Source organism: Papio anubis, chromosome 15 (genome assembly GCF_008728515.1).
Source record: "Papio anubis isolate 15944 chromosome 15, Panubis1.0, whole genome shotgun sequence".
In the NCBI taxonomy this organism is placed as follows: domain Eukaryota; kingdom Metazoa; phylum Chordata; class Mammalia; order Primates; family Cercopithecidae; genus Papio; species Papio anubis.
In genome coordinates, this window is record NC_044990.1 from 77262365 (window position 1) to 77286526 (window position 24162).

At 42.2% G+C, this 24162-nt stretch overlaps 1 protein-coding gene across 40 annotated transcripts in view; it reads right to left on the bottom strand.

Annotated features, from left to right (window-relative positions):
• The window catches only part of DOCK9 (dedicator of cytokinesis 9), a 299896-nt gene that overhangs the window by 17432 nt on the left and 258302 nt on the right, over positions 1-24162 (bottom strand). For 18 of the 40 annotated variants that reach the window (XM_003914026.5, XM_009192121.4, XM_031655621.1 and 15 more), the window contains 11 exons: positions 23833-23970; positions 23535-23717; positions 21722-21835; positions 21386-21601; positions 18947-19004; positions 17996-18064; positions 16532-16638; positions 1691-1813; positions 869-982; positions 659-664; positions 171-206 (listed from right to left, as the gene is read on the bottom strand). In XM_003914026.5, coding sequence (XP_003914075.3) covers positions 171-206; positions 659-664; positions 869-982; positions 1691-1813; positions 16532-16638; positions 17996-18064; positions 18947-19004; positions 21386-21601; positions 21722-21835; positions 23535-23717; positions 23833-23970 — 1164 coding nt within the window. The remainder of the gene's footprint in view (positions 1-170; positions 207-658; positions 665-868; positions 983-1690; positions 1814-16531; positions 16639-17995; positions 18065-18946; positions 19005-21385; positions 21602-21721; positions 21836-23534; positions 23718-23832; positions 23971-24162) is intronic. The other 22 variants (XM_003914024.5, XM_031655631.1, XM_031655633.1 and 19 more) reach the window with 5 other exon arrangements.

Here is a 24162-nt window from a genome sequence, read left to right on the forward strand (position 1 = left end):
GTTTCTCATCTAAATTAAGAGAGAGAAAATGGTGCACAAAACAGTAAAAAAAAAAAAAAAAAAAAAAAAATGCAGGCTAGCATGAAACAAAAAACATCCACATCAAACTAGGAGTTTAGATGCAGTAATTTCACTATATTACTTGCTTTTTAGGCATTTACTGTAATTACCTCCACATCTGTTTCACTGTCTGTAAACTGGTATTGCTATAAAGTTATAAAAGACAATAACAGAATAAATTGAAGGTTATATAATGCTCATAGAAAACCACACGCCCTAAATACATGTATTATAATTTATACCATTTAATAATGTTAGAGACTTGAAGGTTAAGATTTAAGTTAAATTTAGATAAATCCTTTTCTATAGGGTTTCTGAAATACTGTAATTGTAAATATACTTGTGGAGATACGATATTACAAAAGATAAAGATGCACAGGCACAAAGGACACCAGAAAGTCTTAATTTTGGTTTACAACATGCAATATAGATGTATAAGAAAACAGGTGATTTATTTCTGTAAATGGAATAAAATGTTAATTTTTTTGGAGTTTGTAATGACTAGACAGATACACATACAGACTTGGAAAGGAAACTTGCAAACCACATTGAAGTACCAAAGATGTTGCTAAGAATGTCTTATGGAGGAAGAACTTACCGCTGCCTTAAGAAAGTAATAAAGAAAAGACAGGAAGAAAGAAAAAAAGCAGAAAGTTTACTACTGAGGAAGGTAAGAATCATACTAAATATGACAAATTCATCAAATTAGCATTTGCAGAAAACAGAGAATTTATAAGATATAACTTTATTATAGTTTTTTTTTTTTCTTAAAGGACTTAGGACACTGCAGAACGGACAGGAGGCTCACCTGCCCGAAGAAGGCTACCCGGAAGTAGGTCCCCAGCAGCCTGCGGCCTGAGTGCATGACCTCGGTCACTTTGCTGTAGGCCCGGTGCAGCGTGTCATACAGATGCGCCAGCCTCTGGAAAGCAGAACAAAGCCCATTTCTTCCCATGTGCAAACAGGAGAATCGATTTTAAAATAACAAATGTGATAATGGAGGTGAAAGTCCTCGAACTTGAATGAAAATACACTCACGCACATTCTGGCTGCGCTGCTTGTAGTGATCATTAACGAATGGTAACGCTTCCTACCCAAAGGCCAGCCCACATGTGAGGACCCATCACATTTCCACATTATAGTAAGCAAACCCTGTTTTCAAGTTAAGGTGCGATGTCAGAGATGGTTCCCCAACGTGATTCTTGGCCTTTGCTTTTCCTGCTCCATTTGATATGCCTAGAGAAACTGGATGAACTCCCAAGGCCAGGATGGGCGGAAGGGACACCATCTTTCCACGCAGGTGGAGTAAGGAAGAGTTCTGAGAAAGGGGACACCTGGTGATCACAAAACTCTGTTCATGGCAGCCTTTCAAAAGTGGAGTGCCAGGTGGTTACCCTGTACTTTGAGATGTGGGGGTCTCCACAGAGGCGGGGCCCAGGTCTGGGTGATACCCGATGACTATTTGGCGATGATGACTGGCCACCACCTTCAGCGTCACATGGAGGGTCAGAGACTCCCCCGCACATCACCGGCCTGTGACCTGCTTCCTCTCTTGCATATACGCAGGTCTGGCTATATGTCACAGCGTCATGCTCTCAAATAGGAAAAAAACAAAAAGGCACTCCCATACCTCAAAATCCCTCCGCTTCTCATAAATGGGGATGATGAGTTTGTAGATGTCGGCGATGAGCTCATAGCGCTCGGCTTTCCAGAGTCCATCTGCGCACTGCTCAAGGAGCTCCATCAGCACGTCCTGATCAAAGAGGAGGGCCAGCAGCAAGAGAAGAGCGTTAGGGGGAATGCGACATGGCACCCCTTGCAGAATGCTAAATGCTAAGACTGCCAGGAGGAACTTTTCACGACAGACACTTATAACGTTCTTTTTTAGGGAGCCATTTCTTCATCACCGCAGTTTTTTTTAGGGAGGCATTTTTTCAATCATGGTCACAAGCAAAAACGAAAAAGGATCACCCTGCACAGCTGCGTAATACATGGAGAAACTGACACTGACACCATCACAGGGGCTCTCGATTTTTGTTCCTAGTCATCTTAATAAATACCATCTAGCAATTTTTCTTTTCTGAGGAACAATGACAATGCTAAGACATGGAGCGTTACTAAGCATGACTTTAACACAAATTAGAGTGATTTAGTGATGGAGTGTGGTGGGCACCGTGCCTGCTTCACCTTGGAAATTTCTACCAATTGAAGTCTGGGTAGTTACTCTGCTTCCACTAAAGCACTTGAACTTTGGAGGAAGTTAACACTATCCATGGCTCAAGAACTGTGGCCTGGTGCACACATATGTTTATTGCAGCACTATTTGCAATAGCAAAGACTTGGAATCAACCCAAATGTCCATCAGTGACAGACTGGATTAAGAAAATGTGGCACATATACACCATGGAATACTATGCAGCCATAAAAAGGGATGAGTTCGTGTCCTTTGTAGGGACACGGATGCAGCTGGAAACCATCATTCTCAGCAAACTATCACAAGAACAGAAAACCAAATACTGCATGTTCTCACTCATAGGTGGGAATTGAACAACGAGATCACTTGGACATGGGAAGGGGAACATCACACACCGGGGCCTATTGTGGGGATAGGGGAGGGGGGAGGGATGGCATTGGGAGTTATACCTGATGTAAATGACAAGTTGATGGGTGCTGACAAGTTGATGGGTGCAGCACACCAACATGGCACGTGTATACATATGTAACAAACCTGCATGTTGTGCACATGTACCCTAGAACTTAAAGCATAATAATAATAAAAAAAAAGAATTGTAGCCTGGACTTACACTAATCAGCACAAATCTATTTCCTGGCCACAGGCATTGCTTCATCATGGGTGGACATGTGACCTAAGCAGGCCAATCAGGGTGAATTTTAGGACCCCAGCTTGGAATTTGAAGAAATGCTCCCACCAGACTATAGCTTGGCTAAGCTGGCATTCCTCTCATGGCCATGGAAGGGGGCCTGTCTGCCTTAGTAGCAGAGTGAAGGGCCTCCCTTCTGCTGCCCAGCAAAGTGATCGTGTCATGAATAACTCTGTTAAAGGTCTGGACTGATTGATGTTAATCTCTCCGTGGCATTTCCTAGTGGGATCCAATACTTGACCTCTAATGTTTAAGCCCATTTTAGAGGGGTTTCATTAATGATGCTGAATTAATTTGAATTTGTTGATTTGTTATATATAGCTTTGGTAAAGTGTCTATTCAAATCTTTTGCTCATTTTTCTACTGGATTGCTTATTTTATTATTGAATTTTGAGAGTCCTTTATATACTGTGGATAAAAGTCCTTTACCAGATATGTGATTTGTAACTATTTCTCCCAATCTGTGGTTTGTCTCTAGGTTTTTTTTTTTTTAATTTAAAATTTATTTTAGCTTTTTTTGAGACTGGGTCTTGCTCTGTTGCCTAGGCTGGGGTACAGCAGCATGATCTTGGCTCACTGTAACCTCTGCCTCCCCAGTAGCTGAGATTACAGGTGTGCACCACCACGCCCAACTAATTTTTTGTATTTTTCAGTAGAGATGGGGTTTTGCCATGCTGGCAAGGCTGTTCTTGAACTCCTGCCCTCATGTGATTAGCCTCGGCCTCCCAAAGTGCTGGGATTACAGGCGTGTGCCATAGTGCCCAGCCTATGTCTAGGTCTTCTTAACAGTGTCCGTTGAAGAGCCAAGGTTTTTAATTTTACAAAGTTTGATGTATCGAGTTTTTACTTTCTGGATTGTGCTTTATATGTTATAGTTAAATATTTATCTAACCCAGGTTCACAAAGATTTTCTTTTATGTTTTCTTCCAGAAGTCTTATAGTTTTACATTTTACATTTTAGACTACGATCCATTTGGGATTATTTTCTAATGAAGTGTCAAGGTTCTTTTGTGCATATGTATATCCAATTGTTTCAATACCATCTGATGAGACACTATGCTTTCTCTTGGATTGCCTTTGAACCTCTGTCAAAAATCAACTGATAACAAGTGTGTGGATCCATTTCTGGACTGTTTTGTTCTATTGATATATGTCTCCATCCTTGTGCCAAACCACAGGATATTTTTTATGCTACTGTAAATAGCACTGTTTTAAAATTTTCTTGATCATTTTAAAGGAAAGTGCTTTTTGGAATAAGATTAAATATCATCCAGCTTATTTGTTTCTCAAAATTATATTAAATAATCATGAACTATATAGTAAAACCATAGTATAAGAACGAAGAAGATTAATTTTTGTGTATGAATCTTCTATCCTGTGATCTTGCTAAATTGACTTAACAGTTTTAGTAGCTTATTTTCCAAGTTCTTTGGGATCTTCTCCTTATAACTATGTCTTATGTGAATATGAAAAGATTTCTTTCTTTTTCTTGCCTTACTACACTGGCTAGAACCTCCAGCATGATATTGAATAGTCAGTAAAGCAGGTATTATGGTCTTGTTCCCAATTTTAGGGCAAAGCAGTCAGTCTTTCACAATTAAATATGATGCTAGCTACAGGTTTTTTGTAGACAGTCTTTGTTTTCAGGCTAAGGAAGTTCCTTCTATTCCTAGTTATCTTTTTTAAATTATGAATAGATGTTGAAGGTTGTCAAATACTCTTTATGCATCTACTGACAAAATCATATGGTTTTTCCTATTTATTCTGTTGATATGATGAATTAATTTGATTGGCTTTTCAATGCAGAGCCAACTATGCACTCCCAGAATAAACCCTACGTGGTCATGATGCATTTATGTATTGCTAGATTCAATTTACATATATATATATATATATATATATTTTTTTTGAGACAGAGTTCCACTCTTGTTGCCTAAGATGGAGTGCAACGGTGCAATCTCGGCTCACTGCAACCTCTGCCTCCCCGGTTCAAGCGATTCTCCTGCCTCAGCCTCCCAAGTAGCTGGGATTACAGGCATGCACCACCATGCCTGGCTACTTTTTTGTATTTTTAGTAGAGATAGCGTTTCTCCATGTTGGTCAGGCTGGTCTTGAATTCCTGACCTCAGGTGATCCACCCACCTCAGCTTCCCAAAGTGCTGAGATTACAGGCGTGAGCCACCACGCCCAGCCTTCAATTTACTAATATTTTACTAAGGGTCTTATGGTTGCTTTTGAAAATATGTATATCCTTCACAATATTGTAAATGAAGGGTGAGGCCTGTGTTTTTCATTACCAGCCCTAATGTTTCACTACAGGACTGATGCCTACAAAGTTTACAGATTCAAGGTAAATACACATTTTTAAAGCAGTTGTGAATCAATTTACCAGAAAACGCTATCTAAGCAAGACCATTTACCTCCCATGTCATATTTATAGCACAGGAGTCATAAAAGTGTCATTTGTGTGACCAAACTCTGTACCGGTGCTTATTAAAAGGTCCATCAGTTTTCTCCTGCTTTTATTGCAGGTCTCATAAATCCAGATACGTGTAGTAACCACCATAGCAGCAAAAGACACGAATAAATCAGAAACGGTTTTCACACCAACTCTTTTCCTTTGTAGCTGTATTATAAAGATGTACGTTTTTTTTTTTTGAGACAAAAGTCTCATTCTGTTGCCCAGACTGGAGTGCGGTGGTGTAATCTTGGCTCACTGCAACCTCCGCCTCCCGGATTCAAGTGATTCTCCTGCCTCAGCCTCCCAAGTAGCTGGGATTACAGGCGTGTGCCACCACATCCAGCTAATTTTTGTATTTTTAGTACAGACGAGGTTTCATCATGTTGGCCAGGCTGGTCTCGAACTGCTAACCTCAAGTGATCCACCCACCTTGGCCTCCCAAAATGTTGGGACTACAGGCGTGAGCCACTATGCCTGGTCAGATGTATGCCATTCTTAGTTTTGTCTCAAATCTTTTCCAATGGAAAATCTATCCATACTAACCATAACAAATTTTTATGATTCTTTTCATGCTTCTCTGATTATAAAAAGCTAGATAAAAGCATAAAAATTATCAATAAACATTATCAATATATGTATTTCTTCATATTTGTAAAACCAGGGAATGTATTACAGGTCTAACCTAAATTGGTGTTTGTGAAGATCACATAAAACTTTACCAATCAAAATGGTCTGAAAACTGCAAATTCTGCATGTTAATTCACAGGCTAATAAGCCTGTTCTATTACAATCATCACTTTCTTTCTTTTCTTTTTTGAGAAGGTCTTGCTCTATTGCCCAGGCTGGAGTCCAGTGGCACGATGATCATGGTTCACTGCAGCCTTGACCTCCCAGGCTCAAGTGATCCTCCGGCCTCAGCCTCCTGGGTAGCTGGGACTACAGGTGCATGCCACCATGCCCAGCTAAGTTTGTTTTAAACTTTTTTTTTGTAGAGATAGGGTCTCCCTATGTTTCCCAGGCTGGTTTCAAACTCCTGGGCTCAAGCAATCCTCCAGTCTCTGCCTCCCAAAGTGTTGGGAGTACAGGTGTGAGCCACTGTGCCCGGCCACTATCATCACTTTCTACTTTGTATTAATTTTTTAAAAAAACCTTAGGCCAGGCACAGTGGCTCATGCCTATAATCCCAGCACTTTGGGAAGCCAAGGTGGGTGGATTGCTTGAGCTCAGGAGTTCAAGACAAGCCTCAGCAACATAATGAAACCCCATCTCTATAAAAAATACAAAAAAAATTAGCTGGGTGTGGTAGTGCATGCCTGTAGTCCCAGGTACTTGGGAGGCTGAGGTGGGAGAATCACTTCAGCCCGGGAGGAGGAGGTTGCAGTGAACCGAGATCGCACCACTGCAGTCCAGCCTGGGTGACAGTCAGATCCTGTCTCAAAATAAAATAAAATAAAATAAAATAACTTTAATTTTTACTAGGCTATATAATCTATGTAATCCCACAGTGTCTCATACACATCGGGTAGTCAGTATCCATTGGATGAGTGAGTCAATGTGTACTTTTCTTAGTAATATTAATGATATTTACTAGATAATAATAGCTATCCTTGTCTGTAAGGAAATATGCTAAGATTTCCTTTACCAAAGCCTTGCATTTCTGGCATATCTTAGGTCAAAGACACTGCCAGTGTGTATTTATTATCTTTACTCTCAGTGGTGTTGTGGGACTGCAGTAGAGATGGAAGAATTCTAAGAGGACCTAATTTCCCATGGGGAAGACATATTGTATAACAAGGCATCCTTCTGATAACGAAACCATCAAGGGCATGGAACTTTTCCCATTTTAAAACTATCCTTAGGTTTACTTACAGACTAATCATTTGGCCCCTTTGGTTCTCATCATTGGGCCTTTTCAAAGAGAAATGTAAAGTTATTTTGTTTGTTTGTTTTTGTTTTTTGGTTTTTGAGATGGAGTCTCACTCTGTTGCCCAGGCTGGAGTGCAGTGGCACGATCTCAGCTCACTGCAAGCTCCGCCTCCTGGGTTCACGCCATTCTCCTGTCTCAGCCTCCTGAGTAGCTGGGACTACAGATGCCCGCCACCATGCCTGGCTAATTTTTTTTGTATTTTTAGTAGAGACGAGGTTTCACCATGTTAGCCAGGATGGTCTTGATCTCCTGACCTCGTGATCCGCCTGCCTTTAACTCCCAAAGTGCTGGGATTACAGGCGTAAGCCAGCCAAGAAATGTAAAGTTTTTGTGGAAAACTATAACCATGTAACTTACTAGTTACTATAACTAGTAAGCCATGGTCCTCACACTAGATGTAAATCTACAATGACACCCTGTCCATTGTGAATCAGATCGGAGATGTAAAGAGTCTTAACTCCTCGCCATACCAGTTATAGCATAATAAGAATCTGAATCAATTTTAATGCAATCTCATTAAAAATGAAAACGTATTCTCAAAGAGTTACCAAAGTTATGACTATGCATCCTTACCACCACATCATTGAGTCATCCATCTAGTGTATCATTTTTTCAAATATTTTACCAAGCATCTACTACATGCAAGGCACACTGCTTGACACTGGGGTTGTAACACACATCTATATAAATATGATTAAGTTTCTATAATTTATAAAAATTACTCAACAGATTTTTTTCCAAATATGAAGGGCAGGTTTTGGATGGTCTGTTAGGCTATGTGTCATGAATGAAATTTGCTTCCTGAAAGACACACATGGTCATCCTCAGAGCAGCCAGAACTGACACACTAGAGGCTCAAGACCATCAACCAGAAGAGACATGATATACATGGCAAGACACGGAGGACAGAGGAAAACCCAATGAATTCAAATACATGCCCAAACTGCAAGTTGCAGGGGCAGGCACTCTGACTTGAGAGCAGTGGGTACTGATTCATTTAATGAGTAGTCAGTGAGTCCCTGGGTGGTAGTGAGGAGGTCAGGTGAAGAAAGATCAGTCACTTGAAGAAACACTCCCTGTCTCTTAGACCCCAGAGTCTCATGTGGGAGCTAGGTCCAGGAAGAGATGGTAAAAGATGGCGGTGAGTGTACTGATAATGAAATGTGCAGGGAGGCAGGAAGGAGCAGCATCTGTCCAGCTGGGACAGGGGAGGGAAGGCGAGGCATGGAAAGCTGAGGAGAGTGATGACCGGCTGGGTCTGTAAAGAGCATCGGGATAGTCAGGTGAAAGTGAAAGGCAGGACTGGGAATAAGAAGGAAAAGAGAGGCGACAGCCCAGGTTGCAGGAAAACAGCCCAAGCAAAGGCAAGAGGGTGAAGGCAGCACAGCACAGGAGGATTTACATGAAGTTTGAGGGCCTGGAATCTAAAATCTCAGAGTGGTAAGAAATGAGGCTGTGGAGGTGGGAAGGGGTATGTTCACTGAACTGGCACACTCGGAGCTTTCTCAGTCAAACATAAACAATCAAATGTAGATAATTTTATGAGACATAAAAACATATGTAGACATACATCAACTATCATAACAGACAATAAGGTATTATATAAGGAAGATCTTATTATTTGGTTTTAAAATGATGGTCTGTGTATCCAAGCAAGATATCTGTATACAGCAGCCTTTCAGGTATATTTTAAGTAGCCCTAGATTTAGTCAGTTATTAAATATATGTCAAACAATTTATAGGTGGTCTCCTGAGTCAAATGTTTTTAACTGATAGACTAAGATTTGGGTTTTTTCTGTTTTATTTTTTTTTTGAGACAGGTCTTACATGTAAGACCCTTCACCTTCTGCCATGATTGTAAGTTTCCTGAGGCCTCCTAGCCATGCTTCCTGTTAAGCCTGCAGAACTGTGAGTCAATTAAACCTCTTTTCCTTACCCATTCTCAGGTAGTTCTTTTTTTTTTTTTCTTTTTGAGACGGAGTCTTGCTCTGTCGCCCAGGCTGGAGTGCAGTGGCCAGATCTCAGCTCACTGCAAGCTCCGCCTCCTGGGTTCACGCCATTCTTCCGCCTCAGCCTCCCGAGTAGCTGGGACTACAGGCGCCCACTACCACGCCCGGCTAGTTTTTTGTATTTTTTAGTAGAGACGGGGTTTCACCGTGTTAGCCAGGATGGTCTTGATCTCCTGACCTTGTGATTCGCCCAACTCGGCCTCCCAAAGTGCTAGGATTACAGGCTTGAGCCACCGCGCCCGGCCTCAGGTAGTTCTTTATAGCAGTGTGAGAACAGACTAATACACTCAGCTAATATTATTTTTTTGGTAGGGATAGGGTCTCACTATGTTTCCCAGCCTGGTCTTGAACTCCTGGGTTCACATGATCCTCCAGCTTCGGCTTTCCAAACTGCCGGGATAACAGGTGTGAGCCACCACATCTAGCCTAAACTATGATTTAAATACATGCTATTTTTACTCTTGTGTAGTCAAGTTGTAAACAAGTGAATAGTTTAATAACGATGAAACCTGAATTTAAGTGGCATATAAGTATTGATATATATGTATGTACCATATGATACAGATAATTGAGTTCATTATGGGAGAACCTGTTATATTCGGTAAAAAAAAAAAAAGATGGGCTTCAACAAGGGAGAGTCCCCAGAATGGCTGGGAAATAGGAAAGTTTGATAAAGTGAATACAGCTTAGTAAGTCATTATGAAATAAGTCTCACAATTTGATGGTTATCAAGAATTAGGAAATAACAAATAATTAAGTTTTATACTCTACTGAACACTATTTTGTCTTCTTTTCTGACTTAGAGGCAGTTCAAATTCTATAGTTGATCGGTCCAAATATCACTTATTATTGTAAATAAATGGTATTATATATTATAAAAAGCAGAGTTAGCACAGATTTTACCCAATAACAAACTAAAAATAGCTTTTATATTAAAAAAATAAGTCAATCTCTCATAAAAGTAGAGTGTGGATTACTGAACATTAAATCCTAATTTAGTAAGCTAAATTATTCTAGTTAATGTCAACTCTATACCTAATCCTTTACAGCTTCTGCATCAAGTAACAATTCTTTGAATAGAAATAACTGGTAATCACCGGCAGTTAAGTTTGAGAGACCATACATCAATACAAAATTATACAGTCACAAAGACCAAGACACAATAACGAAACATTGGAATATATATGAATAACATTATCAGCAGAAATTCCAGTTATTAATGTACTTTAAATTCTCAGCAATCATTGCACCTGAAAACCAGAACAAACCCAGACAATGGTCAGATAGTGGTAACCTTACAGGGCAGTCATATGGAGTGCCTGATGGTTTTACCACTTTGCTTACAATTTAAATTCCAAGATATTTTTTTCCCATATTGTTGACATACGCAAAGAACTGTTCAGTAATAATTGGTTGGGGAAATATTTTATAATATATTTATATTTTTAATATTATAAAACATGTTATAATAAAAGGAACTCAGCACAACAAGTTCATAAGCCATCAAGGACACTTTTAAAAATGTAATTAGCCAGGCCCATTTTAGTGTGCCACAGTGATGCAATTGAAGGCACTGAGCATCTGTCTCTGGAAACAGCACATTAACACTGTGTGTGTGTGTGTGTGTGTGTGTGTGTACACGCACATGTGCATGAAAATGCCTGCATGAGCCTATGTCTGTGCAGGGTTTAAACATTTTTTCACTGAGATACCATTTGCTCTATTTTAGGATGAATTTAACTAATCTTACCTATGAAGCTAGATGCCATCAGTATTACCTACCATTTGGGAATAACTGCAAATGTGTGACCTGGCTTAGGCAATGGTGTGCTATCACAGCATAATGCGCATTTCTACTATATCATCATCTCTCAAGGTACAGTTGAGGACCACTTACATCAGAATAATCACCTTGGATGCTTATTAAAACACAGATTCCTGGGCCCCACACCCACCCAACTAAATCTGGGTTTGGGGGATAAGAATGGGAATCTGTATTTGTAGTAGGAATCCAAGTAATTCCTAAGCACCCGAAAGCTTGAGGATTCTTGCACTGGGTGAAACTCTTTGAGGCAGGGACTTTCACTTACACATCCCTGAGCTAGCACATGGCACACGGCCAGTCTATGGAATTCATCAACATGTGTCAATCTAGAAATTTTCAAGTCATTAAGAACTCAGACAACTTCCAGTTCAGACTGAAGGGACTGTGGTTGAGGTGTTTCTCCTCAGAGGGCGGGAAGCTGCAGCAGGAGTGTAGGGTGCTATGGCAGGGACCACAGCTTGCTCACTCTCAGACCTCCGGCCCCCAGCTCAGTGCCAAGGAAGCCCAGTCCACATTTGCAAAATGAAGCAGGGCAGTGTGATGTGCTGGCATCCAGCAAAGGCAGAACAGCTACCCAAGCTCCACTGGCCAAGTTCCCTACTCACTGCTACTACTGTTGTGGAGAATCGTTTTAACAGTGAGGACGTGCCATGTGACTTTCATGGCTCCAGGAGCACTGTCAGTCAAGGGTAAAGTGGAGATGAGCTGGCTCTAAAGGTTTTACCGCCACGCTTGGATGAGATGTAAACAGGAATCCCTGAATGTGTTCTGTTGATGTCTCTATCTCCTAGGATAGTCTAAGGATGTAAACACTATGTTTCTTACTGGCAACTATTCCTGAATAGAAACAATTTTGACTAACAGAAGCCAGAGACTGGCCTAGTGAAGTTCACATAACGTTTGTTACATTCAGCAGCAATTCTGCAATGGCGAGACCTGTAGTTCTGTAAAACAACAGTTTTGTGTGCTAGGTAGAGTCAGTTCTCATCATCCGAGGTAGTTATGTTCTGTAACATCACTGTGAATTAGCAAATACTTGCCTGCTTCCCAAAGAAAATGCAAGGTTCAGTTCCTGGGAGCCTCTGGTTACAATATTTTCATTAACCAATCAATACCTACACTTGTTTTATGTGTTTTGTTTAAAGACACCTAACTACATACATATTGTTGATTCATTAACATTAAATATATAGCCAACAGCACTAGAACTCACACCTGAACAAAGCTTATGTAACTCACACTTGGCAGTGTTCTTGCACTTAGGAACTCCAGACAGCACTTAAGCGCTTCCCTGGGGCCATTTTAAACAGCGAACCACCAACAAAATCCACACAAATGTGAAAAACATGGCACTAAGTAGACCACCAAAGGAGGCTTGTTCGTGGTGTTATAGGAAAGTGGTCCTGATCCAGGTCCCAAGAGAGGGTTCTTGGATCTCGTGTAAGAAAGAATTCAGGGCAAGTCCACAGTGCAAAGTAAAAGCAAGTTTATTAAGGAAGTAAAGTGGTGAAAGTGCAGCTACTCCATAGACAGAGTAGGGTGTTCCTGAAAGTCAGAGGAGGAGCACATCCACCCTAGGTACATTACTCGTATACATGGGGAGATGTGCTCTGCTATGAGGATTTGTGATAAAGGAATAATTTTCTTAATTAATGTGTTTTGCAAAAATCAATATTATCTTTAAAGAAAAATCAGGAATGCCTTTCTTCTCCAGATATTGGGATATCTGGACACTCCCCAGTCTGGGTCTGTCTAGTAAACATTATTAATTTGACCCCTTAACCGTAAACATCTAGAGGCTCAGAATGCCTGACTTTCTGGGAAAGCAGCCCAGCAAGTCTCAGTCTCATTTTCCCAGCCCTCACTCAAGATGGCGTCAGTCTGATTTGAACACCTCTGACCATGGGATGAGAGCTGTGACAAGAAGCAGAGCATTGCTGGTTCGGCCTCAGCTAGAAACACAGTGGAGTGGTAAAATCTTTCGATGTTCTGTACATATCCCTGAACGACCACAAAAGTACCATGGAGTATTGATCTGGGGGCTACATAGAAATTTCAGCAGATAGGTGGATAATGAGGATCCACCTATCTGGACCTCCTACTTTTCCCTCTGGAGCTCCTCTGGGCCCTGTTCTCCCGGGCTCTGCTCTGGGAAGCAGACACAGCAGGACTTCTGCATGGTGACTTCCTGTCCGGTTGCTGTTGAGTTTGGCCAACGGCAGGCCCCAGCAGGATGCTGGGGGGGCAGGAGGAGAGCGAGGTGGGCAGTTACTCCTTCCCTCCCTGTGTGGGTGCCCTGAGGAGTCCTTTACTAAAAAGCTCACAGGTCCTGCTAGGTGGTCCTTCTATGTAATTTTTCCCTTTCTCCCCCGTTATTCCTAAGGTTAAGGGGCGACACCCAGCTGCTGCTAACCTCGGGGCACTGTAACATTCCTTGTTGGCTTCCCTAAACCCTCTCTGAACTTTTAAAAACAGTCCCTTTCTTAGACTTTCTTCAATCTCCCAACTATGCTACCTGCATCCTTCCAGGACCTCGGTACTGCATTCGTTAACAAGGGAGGGATCTCAAAACTACATGGGCCACGGGGAATTCTGACACCACAGGAAACTCTGAATTCTTCAATCTACACAGGCTCAGTCTTGCGAAACAAAATTGTAAATAGGAATTGGAGGTTTCTCTTTATTAATGAAAAGCAGCTGGAAACGAGTCTGCTCTTTGGATCAGAGTCAAGGAAGGTGGAATTGGTGCCAGTAAAAACTCATTTGAGGCCTGCTGCTAAAAGAATTGAGTATTTTTAGGTAGTGTCCCTTTAAAAATCACTTTAGGAGAACATCTCAGGCATTTAATTATATCTAATAATGTAGATTAAAAGGGCAGTGCTTTTTATTAAACTGTTATACACTTATTTCCCATCAGATTTTCCCCAAAGTCCTTCCTCTCTGGCAGAGATTTTCATCTCTCTTTTTCTTGCAACATCCTGGCAGCCAATGCGAAAACGTGCCTGGTAATTTCAGATGTCTTGCCTTTTAGAACACGTTAGTCTTTCCGCTCCCCGTTAGTTTCAATCTGGATGTGCAAGGCTCGCTCAGGACTTTATAACCCTGCTGTGTCACATCCTAATCACCACAGATTGTCATGTACTATGGACCTTGTTAAAGATTTACTAAGTTTATGCTTCAAGGACAAGGTGACGAATCCATCTTCTGAAAATAGCTGATAAAGGGGTCCTTGTCACAGGCTTAGTTATTACTTAGAGGGGGCGCCATTCACTATTTCCCCAAGGCTGTCTGCACTTGATATCACAGGCTAATTCATTAGGCGCTAACGTAATAACTATCTCAGCCTATTACTCAATCAGATGAACAAATGCAAGCTTCCTTTTATCAGCTCTGCAGGATAGGTCACTAAAAATGGTCTACTTTCCAATCTTTAATTGTTCCTGGCATCGTTGCTTTCCTTATTGAATTCTGAACAAAATGGCGCACTCCAGAGGTCTGCCTTGGCAGAGGCGCCAGGGTGTTTCCGCAAGGAGACAAGGCAGTCACGCCTCTTCTCAGAGAAAAACTCAGTCGAAATTCGCCTGAAGTGAGGAGTTCAAAGCCAGGAGTATGTGGGCCTTGATCCTTCGGTGGCAGGTTCCATATTTGAGAGTCAAAAGTAAAACAAACAAAAAAGACCATCCACCCAGGCCTTTCAAGGTGGAGAAACAGCAGAACTGTTAACACCATGTAATAACCAATCTCTTTCTTTTTTTGTAGGATACCTAGAAAACTTTATTGGGGTTTAAATTATCTTAATATTTAAACACGAAGTATACTCAATATGTTATCCTTTTAATTCATGCTTAGTTTTTAATTTTGAGGGCCATTTGAGACTAGACAATTTACAACAGTGGTTCTTAAACTTTTTGAGCTCAAGACCCCTTCGTAGATTTTAAGATTTATGGAGGACCCCAAAGTTTATGTGAATGGTCTCCCTCAATATTTACAATACTAGATATGAAAACCGAAACAAAATTAAGATTTACTTATTAATTTAATGAAAACAATAAACCTATTCCATGTTTTAAAAATAGCATTTTTAAATAAAAAAGGATTTTTTTCCCCAAAAAAAAGAGTGACGAGTAGTACTATTTTCCATTTTTACAACTCTCTTTACTGTTTGATTTTGTAGGATAAGCCTGAATGTGCAACCATTCTGCAGCCAGCCTCTTTGATAGGTCGTTTGGGTCATTGCATACAAAGGAAACCCAGCCTCAGAGACCTTCAGTAGCAAGCGTACCGGCCTCAAAGACTCCCTGAAAGGTTCCAGGACCACGCTTAGAGAACCACTGAATTATGGCCTAGCTCATGTCATGAGGATGTGCGTTCAAGGGCCCGCCTCCCTGGCATGAGAATGGTTAAAAGCCCCAGTATCAACCCTATGCCACATCACTGTGGCCCTGGAAATCAGGATGAAGCAGGTGTAGCAGAGGCAGAAGAGACTGACTCCTTTCTTGGCTTGCTCCTCCACTCCATGGGAGAAACTAGACAACTTCATTTTCCTTAAAACATGGGCAGGATTAAAAAGCTTTCCCTCAGCTGTTTCATTCTGCCCTGGGCTGAAGGGGGGCAGGTGCACACAAAGAACCCTTCAGGCAGATAGGCATGGAAAAGGAAACAAGAGTGAATGCCAGCAGAAAACTGGCATTTATTCAAATATCTAGTTTTATTTCAAAACTCTCCAGTTACAGATAAGTGGCTGCAAGGCTAATCTGTTTTAGCAAGAAACTAGAATTTGCAGAAATTGCTATGGTGATCTAATGTCAAACTTGCTGTTCTCTGTAGGGGGTGGGACAGGGTGGTCCTGTCTCCTAAGGGCCCATAGGACCTGGGCCACAGCACACAAGTAAGGCAGGGACCAAGGCCCTAGACAGGGTTTGCTATGACCAGAACCCAAGTCTGGCCTCTCATGCCTTTGAGTTTGGCCCTGGGGAGACGACTGGTGCTGGAGACATTAATTTAAAAGTCAGATTAAAACCAAGAAAACTCATGAGCCAGAGAAATTAACTGCTATAAAGAATGAGAAACTTTATGACCAGTATATTAGAACTTTTACTGAATGCATTCAAGTGCTGAGCCTCACTTCACTACAATCTAACCCCTCACAACCTCTTTCCAAAGAAAAGGAGGCACTCCTAGAAGAGGAGAACGGCAGAAGCTTTTGCTGCTCTGCATCAGTTTTCTGGTGAATCATCTCAGTTAGAACTACGTGTATAAGCAGCAGCTACAGGGAGGAAAAAGCCCTGGTCTGATGCACTAGCAATGCAAACAGCAGGCTCCCAGATACCCCAGTGCCTGAAAGCCCACGTGAGTCCAAGCACGCACCTCGTTGAAATGGACATCCTGCATCCCCACGTCTTCCATCATGGAGGCCTCCTCGTCGATGTTTGGGGTAATGACCCTGAAGGCGGTGCATCCTTGTCTAAACATGCCTAGGAAGAGAGGGAGGAGGGAGAGTCAGAGTTAGGAACCTGAACATGGGTGAACCTTGAGGGTTTTTCCCACCCTGTGTGTTTCTGTGTTGAATGAAATAACGGATTTTGAAATTTCTTAGGCACCATGCCAGCATTCACGGGGGTACCTGTGTGCTTTTCGTCCCTATAGTGAACCCTCACCTCTTTCACTTTCTTCTCCTTATCCCTTTTTAATTTTTTATCTACCTGGATTAAAATGTATGCAATCTCTAAATATTAAACTGTAAATAAACTGAGGAATAGGTATTAAATTAATAGTAAAATAACAATATGTGAAAATTTGACTTGGTAGGACGACTTGTGCTGAGATAAGAAAAATGAAGGCAAAGCCAATACAAGAGAGATGTATGATTCAAAAAGACCTGTTTCCTTCAAGCTGCCACCTCACCCACTCTGGCCGGGGAAGAACACATGTCTCAGATGAGAGCTTCCCCACACAACCCAGGTGTAGCTCCGTGGCCATAATGGTGAGCAGACAGGCTGCCTTAGCTGGTTCCCACCCCAACAGCCCTGGGGTAGGTGGCTGGCTGCATCAACAGAGCGCATGGATGCCTGGGCACTCTGATTCTCCAACGGGAAAGGGTGTCAGCTTAGAGGCAGGATCAATGTCTGGGATAAGGATGTTTCTGAAGCAATGACCGCCCATTCAGGACCTTTCCTCATCTCACAGTCATGGGAAAACAGCTTTACGTCAGTTGGACCATGTCAGCTATGCAAAATGATCAAGTGAAGAAGGGCATGAGATGTTCCACTACTCTATTTTGAGATAACTGTTCACAGTAAAATAAAACGGAAGTAAAAACTTGAATTGAGACTTCTGCATTTAGGGAGAAAGAGGAACACAGGGCATTTTGAAATCAAGCCTTGAAAACGTAGATCCTAAAGTCAGAGATTTTTCTGCTGCACATGATCCCAGGTTTCCACACTATTCATGGATTACCTAGCATCTGCCACTATCCCCGTTTAGTTTTTATTTGTTATACGGAAACAAGAGTCCCCCATGAAAAGCATTAATCTGGGGGCTTGAGGATACATTAACATACAAACTAGAAAATTAAAAACCAACCACCCTGCTTTAGGCTACGGAGTACATTTCACCACTAACTCGGCGCCAGTGGAGTGACCAAAGTGGTGGCCAAGGTGCTTTCCTCTTGTGCCCACGGGAATAGACCACCAGCCAACCAGAGAGCCACAGAGTCGGAGGGAAGGAGAGTGAAGTCTGTCCATGCAAAGTTGAAAGGGCAAATCCCCCACCACGGGAGGGCAGGTGACCAGGCAGGGGGTCCCCGGGGGCTGGGCTGATCCTCAGGCTCACCTCCCCGGCTCCTCCTCAGGCAGGCGCTATGGCTGTGGGGGAGAAGGGGCGGCTCCCACTGGACTGCTTCTAAACATGAGGAAATGCATCACCTGATAAAAGGTCTCGACAGGAAATAGTACTGGTATTAAATGAACATGGAGCCCTTTCCAAATTTTTCTCTTTGGGGCTCTGCTGTTTCATTCCGAATAGCCAGCTGCACCAGAAATATAGTTTGTGGCCTCGGCATCTTTGGTTTCACACTATTTCTCACTTCGTACGTCTATTCCTCGTTAGCCCAGATCTGGTGCTGCTGTTTCTCCCATGTAACTCATGCAGACTACCAGCTTTTCTAAGAACCTCAGTATTCCAAAAATAAATGTCACCATTTGGGGCTGTGCTGATTGTGGAGTGGAAATGTGCACCTGCTGTTTAACCACAGGGAACCTGTGAAAGGCTTCACGGCCTGCTCATCTGGGAACAAACGCAGAGTGCACAAATGCAGCATCATGCCTTGCCCCCTCTCCGTCCTCTGGGAGACAAGGTTTCCACCAGAAAGGCTGCCCTCTCAGACAATCAAGCCAGCTGGGCTGCGTTGCAGAAATGCTGTCTGATCATCTCCCGTTACAACTTCTTGATTGCCTAATCGCTCCAGTGGGAACTATCTTAAGGGAAAAGTATCTTCTTAGCTCTAGATTTGGCCAGATGCAAAACTCATTAACTAGTTTTTGCAGAGTGAAGCTGTCAGAGGAGGTTACATGACAACATGTCATCTACTTTTCTGTCTGGTCCTGGAATTTCTGCTGTGCCCACCAATTCAAGCAAACATCACGCCAGGGGATAAAACAATGAATCCACTTCACAAACACACAAATTCCCACCTTCCAATCTTCCTGAATGGCTCTCACTTGTCTGCTGCTTTGTATGGTTTTATACTAATTAATGTCACGAAACATGGGAATAATTCCTTACCTTTCCGGGTGAGATATTCTGCCACCAGGGCTGTTACATGGACATAGCACATTGCTGCCTGTAATAGAAGACACACGCCTCAGAATCATCATTCATAACAGCATGTCATAATGTCCCACACAAACAGAAACCTAATCAATGTATGAACGTATATATTAGATCTCAATGCACCAGCTAGTGTTTCTAATAGCTGACATCTTCCCTTTTGAAAGGAGTGGAGCCACTCACAAAAGCTGAAAATTTGAAATTAATTGGGAGTTGAGATAAATGGCAATAAATTTGCTAAAACTTGTTTCTATATAGAATTATTACATTTGTAAAGTAGAAGATAAAAGCAGCCTTTTCCAAATTTCAGGTGCTAATATATTTTTTGCTTGACTTAAAAATTAACAGCAAGTTATAATTGTTTCCAAACATAAAATTCTAAATAAAAATCATACTTTAACCTTAAATCGGTAACATTATACATATCTTAAATTGAAAGAAAAAAGAAATTATTTTCACCAAATTGCCATGGTGTTATAAAGATCAAAGACAGCTGTTGGAAGTGAACCCGCTGCAAGGTTCTAATGCGTGCGGTTCTGTGCCTGTCAGCGGGGTGAGTGCCACCGCGTGGTGCCCTCATCTAGACCCTCACCCCTAGCTAGCCAACAGACACCGGCAGAGGCTGCTCCACGTGCACATGTGTCAACGAATGTCAGCAGTGTGGCATGTACTCTGATGTGTGCAGAGAGAAGTCTGTTGGAGAGTGGAGTTATGCACTGTCCAGTCCTCAGAGGCAGAGTCCATGCCTCCCACGTGTGTCCCTCTTGCAGTGCACAGCAGGGTCACATGCACTGAACAGGCAGGAAAGTACATGACGGGTTTCTCAGCACATACACAAAACCAGACACGGCAAGGGCAGTAAGAAATCTTATAAATTAGCTGCTTTTGTCCCCTATTCACTGGGTATACTGGGTTGGGTGGTGTCCCCCCAAAATTTATGGCCTCCCTGAGACCTCACAATGTGATATTATTTGGAAACAGACTCTGTGTGGGTGTAATTAGTTAAGATGAGGTCATACTGGTGTGTAGTGGGCCCTAAATTCAACATTACTGGTGTCACAGAAGAGGAGAGGAGACACAGGGACCCAGACACATGGGGGAGGATGCCACGAGACCACGGAGGCAGCGACTGGAGGGATGTGGCTACAAGCCGAGGAACATCAAGACTGCTGGCCACACAAAGAGCTCAGGGACAGGCATGGAACAGGTTCTCCCTGAGGACATTCGGAGATGCGACCCTGCTGCCACTGCAATCTTGGACTTCTGCCTCCAGAACTGTGAGAGGATACATTTCTGTGTGAAGCCACTCAGTCTGGGTACTTTGTTACGGCAGCCATGTAAAACTAATTCACAGAGGAACAGCTGAAGCTCAATGAGTTCTTCCTTTCTTTTTTTTTTTTTTTCTTGAGACCTAGGCCACATAGGTCATTAAAGAATCTTAAATTCTTAGAACCATAGAAAAATTACTTCTCTTAGTTATTCCTTTTTATTATGGCCAATGTGTGGTTTACATTAAATTTATAGTTAAACAAAACTGTCATGTTAATGTGTACTTTTTAGCATATTGAACTCCTTGAAAAATAAATATGTAAATATAGTTAAAATTTTCAGACTCAGAGTATGTTTATTAATTCAAACGGTTATAAAAGTTTAAAAGTCAAAACTTGCTTGCTATAGTAATACCGTCCATCATACCTAAACATCTCAGGCACAGACACTGAATAAGTTCTCCTGGGAGCACAGACTGCCTTACAGCCAACTGTTTTCTCCAATTCCCCATTTTACAGATGATGTCATTGAGCAACAGAAGGGTTAAAAAACTGGCTCAATGTCACAGAGTTAGTTAATATTGGATCTTGGATTCAAAGTCCAATATTACTTGTACTGGAGCCCACACACCCAACTCCCGGCCATGCAGTCTACATATGGAAACACATCAGCTCTGCAGACAAGGGAGTGCTGGAATACCTACTGCATCCACAAAAGGAAATGGACTACCTCACGCAGGAGAAAGCAACACCTGCCATGACCTTGAATAACAGGAGGAATTCATTTTATCATAAAATAGCCGAATTTTAGAACTACAGAGGAGTTTTGATGTGTATTTTAATTAGCAGGAAACTGTATGAATAGGTTTAAGAGTTTAAACAATTGCTCTTCAGTGGCAAAAATAACCTCTTACAATTTGTTTTAAATTATTAAAATGCTCAACTAACTATGAAGTCACCCTGAGTCTCATACTATTTAAAGTTTTGTACATTTTTAGTTGGTTTTTGATTCATGGGATAATTTTTCTCAAAACTGGCTTATTTTAGTGAATGGGGCCTCACTGTTTTTTTGTTTGTTGTTTTGTTTTGTTTATCAAAAACCCGATCAAGCGGCTGGCAGGGCTACCTCCGAGAGATCGCCGTTTTTGACGTGGATCCTGGCCATGCTGTCGAGCCATGTCTTCCTGAGCTCAGGCGTGCTGGCATAGGATTTGGCCAGGCTGTACTGGAGGTCCACCAGCATCTCCGGGTCATTCTCGTGTTCCTTCATCTGGGCGGTGGCCATTAGCACCGTGCGTATCCTTTTGGTCAAGTCCTTCACATCGGAGGAGAAGCTGGTGTGCTAAAACAAGGGTGGAAGAAGAAAGGACACGTGGCGTCCTCTGTTTTCTGCCTGTCCATATGCACCTCAGGTGCTGAGGCAGAGTCTTGGGGTGAAACTAACATGGGCCAAGCTACCCACCTTGATGAGCCGGTCACTGTTGGCACAGTTGTTGATGATGGACAGGGACTGCTGGAATCTGGTTCCCCCAATGCCAACAACGTCTGCTATCAGCTGGCTGACGGATATGATGACCTTAGGGACACACAAACATGAGCAAATCAATTTGCCTTCAAATGACTGCCCAGGCTGGGCTTCTGTGTTCAGTCAGGATGTGCCTGAGGACAGGGGACAGTGGGGGCTGGGGGGGTGCTTCGAGCAGGGGTCACTCCAGTGTGGGAAACAATGTCTGAGGTACTTTCTTCCCCTTTAAGAGTAATTCCAGAAAGTGATTCTGCTAGCCTTAAAAAACATTGTTTGCAAAGCAAAATGCCGATCAGGAGAGCAAAGGGAGGAGGAGAATGAGATAAGCCCATCCACTTACCTATTACCTTCTCCAACCAAGAGGAAGACATGATTTCTTTCTCAGTTTTCAGTTTGAACTTACATGTATTAAATATGCAATGGGTAGACTGTCCTTTGCAATACTTTATCAGAACATGGATATATTAACTATGCCATGGAGGGGTGCTGTCTTTTTTTGGCTCTATGAATAGCACTGCCTTTACCCAATTGCTTGAGCTAAAGCATGGAGGCCATCTTTATTTATCCTTTTCCTTCACCACACCCAGGTACAATTGGTCACCAAATGTTGTCAACTCAATCTCCTCTTCCTTCTGACCTCACCATCCCTGGTCTAGGAGAGCATCCTCTCTGACCTAGCTTTGACAATGGTCTCCCTAGCTGAGGTCTAGACTAGCCTTGACCCATCACCAACACTGGAGTCCAGAAGATCTGTCCAAATACGCCACGATTTGGATATGCAACCATGGGTCCTCCTCAACTCCTTCTCACCCATATTCTAAACTCTGCAGTAAGGAACGTGTCTAGTTGCCCAGACGAGTGCTTCCCCGTGGTTTACTGTGGCCTGGAACACGCTCACCACTCTTCAACCATGAGCCCTATGCATCCTTCACATCCTCCGGGTGCCCCTCCTGATCCACTCAAGTTCCTCTACAACAGCAGTGGTCACACTTGTGCTCTAAGAGTTCCAGAGCTTGTCTGTGACCTCCATTAGACTACACTCCATGAGGGCTGGGAGAGGGTGGTTTTGTTCATGGTTGTATCCATGAATGCTACGTGGACCACAAATATTGTTTCCAAAAAAAAAAAAGGGTAAAATGCAGAGATGGAAGAGGGATCTCTACCATGTGTTTGTAGAAAAAGAGAGTTTACAACAATACGGAAGTTTGGTCATTATCTTGGCTGGCTCTCAGAGCAGAGAATTTAGGATGCTTTAACTCTGGAGAGAGAGCAGATGTGTCAGTAGATAGAGGACAGAAAAGAACCACTTCAGTTGGGCTTTTTGTTTCTTACCTAAAATGTTTACTATTAAGCATCCTCACATAGGTTCTAATACCTATGTGAGTATTAGATAAGACAGAGCCCTCCCGTGGCATAGTTAATATATCCATGTTCTGATAAAGTATTGCAAAGGACAGTCTACCCATTGCATATTTCATACAGCTTCAAAGGAAAATGCAACGGAATTTTAATCAGTCCCATATTGATTCAATATTTAAATGTCAATTCACCAACAGAAACGCATCTCGGGCCCAGATCTTATAGTAATGGAGCGTGAAGTAAACCAAGCCAGCAGATGTGGCTTCCCAGTTTTCCAGATCTTGCAGTATCTTTATGACAAGGGAAATTGGTCAATGTGATACTCAAAGTTTTCCTGATACAGCAGGATTGCACAGAGTAAATCCGTATTGGAAAGCTAAACCACACGCACTTGCAAATGTGTCCGGACAAAGGACTTCTTTCCAGTGTAATCGAAGTTGTTCCTCATCAGGAAGTAGAGCAGCTGGGAGGCCTCAGTCCTGATGGAGCTCAGCTTGGAGTTGCAGCACTTGAGAATCTCGTAACATAGAGCCGCACACATGTCGGCTCTGCCTTCATAGAATGTTGAGGGAAACTAGACAGGATGAGAGGAAGCAGATAAACCACAGACAGGTCAGTGCTTGGTAATGTACCCTTCAATTCCGGGGGAAGGAGGAAAACTTCTAACCATCACCCATGAAGCAACTTACCTTATAAATTAAGGACCTTAAGGCAGTGAAGACATTTTTTAAAGCCGTTTCAGACTGATGTTTTTGAAGAAAACACAGGTAGACATCAAAAACTTTTTTCATGAGAGGATTATGTCCATGGTCAGCCAGGAGCTGGTTCTGAAAACAGACATCGACGGCTTTGTTAGACATACCAGTCACCTCTAGTAGGTTTCACGCAATTTCAGGCTCAAGAAGTACATTTTCTAAGTATTAAGACAACTTACACTTCTTTAAACAAACTCTGCCTTGAATCCTCTAGGAAAGTACAGAATTCTTTTGTAGAACGAACTATCAATACATTTATGTTTT